This window comes from Octopus bimaculoides, chromosome 20 (genome assembly GCF_001194135.2).
Source record: "Octopus bimaculoides isolate UCB-OBI-ISO-001 chromosome 20, ASM119413v2, whole genome shotgun sequence".
NCBI classification, from domain to species: Eukaryota; Metazoa; Mollusca; class Cephalopoda; order Octopoda; family Octopodidae; genus Octopus; species Octopus bimaculoides.
The window spans coordinates 47128774-47136640 of NC_069000.1; the positions used below are offsets into that span (position 1 = coordinate 47128774).

The window sequence follows — 7867 nt, forward strand, 5'->3', positions numbered from 1 at the left end:
CCCTAACCCTAGGGTTAGAGTTAGGTTTAGGGTTAGGGTTAGGGTTAGGGTTAAAGCAAATTTAAAATGAAAAAAGCAAATAAAACGAAGAATCGTTTGTTTATGTAGTCGGCACTTAATGTATATCGGCTGAATGGACGTCAGTGATTGGTTGAAATTATCGAAATAAGACAATTTTTTACATGAAATAAATTCGAATACAAAAATATTTTTCTGTTCTATAACACAAAATAGATAAGTATACGAAGTTTGAAAGTCTTTCGGTACCAAAAGCACTACGTAAAACATTAATGAAAAATGTGGCCCCAGTTTTAAAAAAGATCCGCAATCTGTTGGTCGTCTTCGTTGCTAGTGCAGCAATGGTCATGATTCTGAATGGTGTGTATCAGTCATTAGTGATGGCCAGAAGCCAGAATGGAATAGTGAATCCATCAGCAGTGATGGCCAATAGCCAACATTTACAAAAGAAGAGAAATTAGAACATTTATTTTTAGAAAGATATTAATAGATCAAACTTCATTGATTTTGATCTGTCTTACACATACACACACACAAACAAATACATACATGTAAACACACACACACAAATACATGCATGTAAACACACACACACACACACACACACACACACACACAAACAAACAAACTAGCACTCTGTCAATTACAATGAGGAGGGTTCCAGTTGATCCAATCAACAGAAGAGCCTGCTCGTGACATTCACACGCATGTGGCTGAGTACTCCACAGACACGCATACATTTAACATAGTTATCAGGGAGATTCAACATGACGCAGGATATGACAAGGCTGGACCCTTTTGAATTACAGGTACAACTCATTACTGTCAGCTGAATGAACTGGAGCAACAGGGCAGAATACCCTTATGGTCTTGAGCAGACGACCCTAACCATTTAGCAATGTGCCTTCACATACACAGACCTGCATATATAAACACACACACATACGCATATACACAAACATACATGTATGCATACACACATACATAACACACGCAAACCAACATACACACACTCACACAAGATGCAGGAACAGGCTGTATAATTAAAGGGAATACGTCAGGCCGCTGTGCAGAGTTCAAAATCTTCCCAGTGTCCCCTAAGAAGGAATCGGTTGCCCCCAATGCCAATAATGTCTTTTATTGAAACAAGAACCACAACCTCATAGAGACAAGAGCCAAATTCTTTCAATGCTTTGCTCTTTTATTAGTTTTAGTTATTGGGCCACGACCCAGCTGGATCACCACCTTGAAAACGATTTTACAGCTTATTATATTGAGTAAGAAGTGGTTTTAGGGAAAGATTGTTCAATTAGTTTACTCTGAAGGCCATTCCACTACCCCACTCTCTTTGTCATACCTCAACTGTGGCGAACCACCAAAAGACAACCTTCCTCCACAGAGAAACCATTTTATCCAACCAAGGAACCTCTACAGGGCTACTTGGTCAATTACGGGGTTGGGCTAAGTAAAAAGTTTGGAAAGCTCTGCTCTGTAAGAATTCATCAGAGATGCTGTAACATGGGTGAGAGGTGGCAGGGTGGGGCATAGGCTAATGAAGACCTCTCTGTATAGTTGTTAGATCTGTGAGAAATAGCAGCTAAATACCCTCAAATTACACACTACCATCTTTCATAAACAAAGGATACACTAGATTATGTAGTCTTTAAAAAGACAGGATGGCCATGACTGGAATGCTTTTGATCATAAGCCTGCTTGATTAAGGTTAACCTGGAGCTAAACAACAACAACTATATGTGGGGAGGGGGGGAGGGAAATAGGATTTTTAAAAAAACAGAAAAGTAATTAGAATCACTGAAGCAATTATTTTTTTAGATTTAAATTTAGAATTTAAATTGAAAAAAAACCCCATTTTTTTTCCTTAAACAACAAAGTCACATGAGAATGAAGAAAACGATAGTTTATGATAAAGATTTATGACTGAATGGCTTTAATTTTCTGATGTCATAGTTAAGACGAAGGTGAACGATAATAATAATGACGATGATGATTAGGGAGTGAACCCAATTACTTACCATACAGGGGCTTTTGTGACCTGAGTGCATGTCAGAGAAATCTAGAGTTGTTTTAGGAATTGGTACGATTCCAGGGTCTGAGAGAACAGCTCGTAGATGCGAAACCACAGCCAAAAATATGATAAAGTTGAAGATCACCACGCTAACAGCACCCCATAACCTGTAAACATAAAATGCACATAACAGATATAACCAATATGTAAACCACACACACACACACACACATATACTCGTGTGTGTGTGTGCAAAACCAATACAGAACTATCAGAGGAAGTCTACACAGCCTCATTGACGAAAAAGACCTTGCCAAACCTTCTTCACTGGTGACATGACAACAGAATCCCTTTCAGGAGAACAAAATACAATGAATGCAGTGAAGGGGGCAGTCGTGTGCCTCAACATCTTTAGGCATAGACCAACAGACACCTAAGGCCCTCAATGTGGTTCATTAGCTCCACTTAAAAAGGAAAAATACATCTACCTCAGCCACACTAACCAACACATTTAAGACCCTCAAACTGGCAAGAAATGCTAGCTGGCCCCAGAGAGGAATAAATCTAGAAAGTGTTGAGTGAACTGATGATGATGATGGTAGTGGTGGTGGTGAAGATGATTGTGATGATGAGGGTAGAGGTAGGGTGGCTGGGATAATGATGATAGTGATGATAATGGTGATGGTGATGATGATGATGAAGACAACAATGACATGTTGGGGATGATGACAACAACAATGATTGTATATGTGATGATGATGATGATGGTGGTGGTGATAACGACAACAACGATGATGATGATGATGATGACAGTGGCATTCTTTTGGCAACTCTGAAAATTCGTCAGAGTCCTACAGCATCTTTAGCTACCCCCACACCCCCACTCCAAATTTTTTTGTATTCCAATATCATTTTATAGATTAAAAAGAAAAAACCCCAAAAACTGAAAGATAATCATCAATCATCAGTCATTAATCATCACTCTTTCAACAAACGAACTCCCCATCCCCACCCCTAGACTCTGCCAACAATTTTATGCATTTTCGCCCAAAATAGCAATAAAGCATCAGACCAAAAACAAGAATAAAACCTGGCAGCAGAACATCATTAAATCGCGGAACCAAGACCAGTGAGGGGGGTGGGGGTGGCACCCGAGGAAATGGTAAAGGAATCATTTGGCTGTTTTTCTGGTTTTGACTTTTACATCTCTTGTCGCTTGGTTGAAAATAAGTGAGGTTAAATGTAAGTTGTACACTGCTGGAGAACCAATTAAATACTAATTAATGACTAAGATTAATTTAATTCCTCTCATTAACTGACTCAATGGAATTTCTGTAAATATGAGCCAATGTATGAACTTTTAGGTGGTAGTTCAATCTGCTAGAAAGAGCAGCTAAATCTCCCTCAAACCATGAAACCCTCACTACTACCTTTATGTATCTGGGGCTCTCAATGACCCCTGTTTGGAAGAATTTCCATCTCCTTCTAATATTTATTCTGTTTTTAACACAGCAAGTTCATAAGAGATGTTATCCCGGGACAAATACTGCAGTAACTGGCCTATCAACAAAGAACATACATAAAGTATGATACACAGATAGCTATTTTTATTTAATACTAATTGTATATATGGGATTTATAACATGTATAACATATTAGTATATAGCATGCACAGTGTACAAAACATATATTATACATATATCATATAAAATATATAACACACAGTATATAACAATAATGAATCTACAAGTGAACATTATTATTATCATTATTATTATTATTATTATTATAAACAAATTTCATAACATTTTGAAATTTAGTAAACCATTGCAAAATAATTTATTGAAACATACGGTTAATTATGGAAATAAATTTACTTGGTAATAACTAATCAGATACATAGATTGACAAATTTACTAATTAATTATCAAACGAGAGAGATAAAGATGCTTAGATACGTTTGTAGTTAGGATTAGTCTGAGATAAATGGATTTAAAGGGATTTCAACAGACTTAACGAGGAAGGAAAGCAGGAAGAAAGTAAACAGACATTTGTTGATTGTATTTAGGTTGGTTTCAGTCTGTGTAGTGTGGCCATGCTGGGGCAGCGCCTTCAAATGATGTTAATGACCCCAATTCAGGTAAATATTAGATCAGTGTTTGTTTATTGAACAACAAAAAGGAGAAAGAAAATGCTTCGGACTTAAGGGGCAGAACTCACTGAGATTCTGTTTGTTCGATGCACCAATGCAACCCCTCCCACCACCCACCTTCACACATGCATCTTGTTTCAATCACTGAACTGTGGCCATGCTGGGGCACCACCTCGAAGAGTTTAGTGAAACAAATCGACACCCAGGACTTGCTTTTTTTTTAAGCCTGGCACTTATTTTATCAGTCTCTTTTGCCGAAGCACTAAGTTATGGAGACATAAACAAACCAACACCAGTTGGTAAATAGTGATGGTAGACAAGCACACAATATCTATATTCATATCTATCTATATATATATATATATATATATATATATATATTTATATATATATTCACCAGTTTGTACTATTTTTGCCATTCGTTATGTAGCTAAGTTATTAGATTGCATTAAATGAAATGAAATGTCCTTGTGCAGCCTTCACTAATTGTTTGTCTTTCCTCACTACTTTAAGCTCTACGGACTGACTCAAAAAGAAGCCAGCATTGGCCATTTTTGGAACAAGACAATCACACAACCACAGCTAAAAACCAGAATTTTGGTGGCCCACCGATTTAAGCACTCTGGACACATACCTGTTAGTTGGAGTCATCCTGATGAAAACACCTCATATCCTCTCTCTCTCTCTCTCTCTCTTATATCTCATCTTTCTTCCTCCTTTAACGCCTATATGATATAATTCTTGGGAGAGAATACATACATTTGCGGCTGAATATAGCTTTATATTGTCAATTATACACTGATGTAATAACTATAAAACTATAATGCTTGAAACACGTGTACCGCAGAATCCATTGTGTTTTTGTTTTTATTTTTGCATTCACAATTTATATATATATACACACACACGATGGGTTTCTTTCAGTTTCCATCTACCTAATCCACTCATTAGGCATTGGTCAGCCTGGGGCTACAGCAGAAGACACTAACCCAAGGTGCCATGCAGTAGGACTGAACCTGGAACCATGTGGTTGAGAAGCAAACTGCATACCACACAGCCATGCCTGAACCTATATATGCATACATAACATAATATAAAGGATGGGCCTGTCTTTGTTCCATACAGAATGATATGGGTAGTCAATGTGAAACTGTGGGAGGAGACACTTGCCCAAGGTATTGCTGAGTAGTGCAGTTGAAGTTGAGACTAGGAAAGTTGCAAAGTGACACTATAAACTATACATTCATGATTGGAGAGGCTGGGAGGGGGGACAGATAGATAGAGAGACAGACAGACAGAAACACATACACAGATAGACAAACTGAAAGATAGACAGACAGAAGGAAGGAAGGAAGGAAGGAAGGATAGACAGACAGATACAGAGAGAGAGAGAGAGAGGGGGGGAGAGGGGGGGGAGAGACACAGAGAAAGACAGAGAGACAGTCAGAAGGCAGACAGAAATGAGGTAGGGGAAAGTAGAGGGGATGCATGAGGCATGTAATTAATGCAGTGAGAAGGTAGGAGATTAATTGAAGGTGGAACAGTAAATGAGAGTTGAACAAGAGACAGGTGAAATGGTGAGTTGCACATAAGTGTGTGTGTGTGTGAGAGAGTGAGTGTGTGTGTGTGTGTATGTGTGTGGACAGGACTTACTTCACTGATTGGCTATCATAAAGTGGATGGCTGGAAAAAAAGACAAAAAACACAAGAAAATTTGTAGGGCAAAGCAGTTATTTTAATCAGAATAGAGTTTAATTAGAAAATACTCAGAGTTGATTATTATTGAGTGTGAGTGCAGACTGAAGTGAGAGAGAGATAAGTATGTGGGGGGGGGGGGTAGATATCAACTGTCAGAGCTGGAATTTAAAGAAGTGGGAGAGCGGGGTGGATAGTAAAGTGGGTGGAGACACAAACATGAATCGGTTGAGTGACTCATGGCAGAAATAGCAACAGAGGACACAGACAGACTGGACATGGCTATGTAAACAGTCATCACACAGAAGAAGAGGCAGTTTGTCTCACTGTCACAGGGTTCCGGCTTCAACCTCACTGCCTGATGTCTTGGACAACAAGTGACATTTACCAAAGTCTTGTAAGTCCGTTGGCCATTCCTGATTTGCCTTGGCAGACAGAAACCCTTGCAAGGTTTAATGCCACCCACCTGGTTCAGTTTCTTATGTCTGGCAAACCCAGATAAGCTCCAATCTCATCATCCAGATATGTTTGTATCTCCAGCAAAGTGCAGCCTGTTACAAGTCTCTGTGACTAAATTCCTCACCAAACTAACAGTCATCATAGCATGAGACAAAATACCTTCTAGTATTTGTTTTAAGTCTCTAAACTCTAAGTTCAAATTCCACCAAGATCAATTTTGCTTTCTGTTCTTTCTAGGTCAATAAAATAAAAAAGTATCAATGCAAAGTGGAACTGTAAGAACATGGGACCAGATAGCTTGTGATATTTACTCTGATTCTTTGCATTCTGAGTTCAAATCCTATCATGGCCAACCTGATTGACAGACTTAATACCATCGCCTGGTTTTTATTGCTAGCAGTTATGTCAAGTGTCTGATATAAGGGTACCTACCTACCTCCCTCCCTTTCATCAGTCTCACAGACCCTGTAAAGGGCCACAAACATCATCTTCTCTCTTGAATAAAAGATAAAAACATTAAAAAACAAAAACCCAGTTTCAGAGTCCCTAGAAAAGGTCAAAGGTCACAGCTGTCGCTCTCCTCCCTCTCAACATGAATTCCTTTTTGTGGAGAATGAAATAACTTTCTTCATTAGACACAGACACACAGACAGAGTGAAGTGCAGTAAATTACGACATTGTTGTTATACTCAACCATCACCTGACAGATCTTGAGGGGGTGTTGCATATCCCCCACCCCCACCCCGCCGGATACAAACTTGAGTGAGTCATAAGTGAAAGCTGATGTGCCCTTCCTTGTTGTTGTTGTATAACCCTAGGTCACTCCTGATCCAGCATACTTATGATCAAAGGTGTTCCAGTTGTGACTATCCAGTCTTTTATTGACATAGTGTATCTAGGACTGCATTATCTAATGTGCCTGCCCTTGTTTAGCCCTAGGTCAGCCTTGAACCAGTCAATATATGAACAAAGACATTCCAGCAATGACCATCTTGACTGTTATAGACACTGTATATCTAGAGAGGTGTCCTTCCTTTCTTAAGATAGTTGGGTGTTATTTCAGGGAGATTTGGCTGCTATTTTTAGCAGGTTGAGTGCCCCTGTAGAGAATTCCTCACAGGGCTTAAGAGACTAAGAATGTAATGAAAGCCACAGCGTATACATGTTGTTGCAAAGACTACAGTATGTATGAGATCACAGTATGGGCTACAGTGCAACGTGTGTTGTAGTAAAAGCTAGAGTAGAGTACAAAACTACAGGTCAGTGTTTAGTACACACAACTATTGCTACAAAGAGTGATTCACTGTAAACACGGAATCTGTCTAAATATTCTGTTTCCAATCATTTCCACAAAAACATTGCAGAAATTGGGGGGAAATTCCTTTTTTTCTTTTTTCTATATAATTTATTACCCCCATCACTGACACTTGTTTAGTCCACCACCACCACCACCATCATCATCATCATCATAATCATCATCATCATCTCTTCAATAAAACTTTGACTTGCATCAGACA

General features: G+C 38.7%; 1 protein-coding gene across 1 annotated transcript in view; it reads right to left on the reverse strand.

Annotated features, from left to right (window-relative positions):
- The window catches only part of LOC106871287 (palmitoyltransferase ZDHHC3-like), a 53121-nt gene that overhangs the window by 37545 nt on the left and 7709 nt on the right, over positions 1 to 7867 (reverse strand). The window contains exon 2 of the mRNA XM_014917660.2: positions 2052 to 2211. Coding sequence (XP_014773146.2) covers positions 2052 to 2211 — 160 coding nt within the window. The remainder of the gene's footprint in view (positions 1 to 2051; positions 2212 to 7867) is intronic.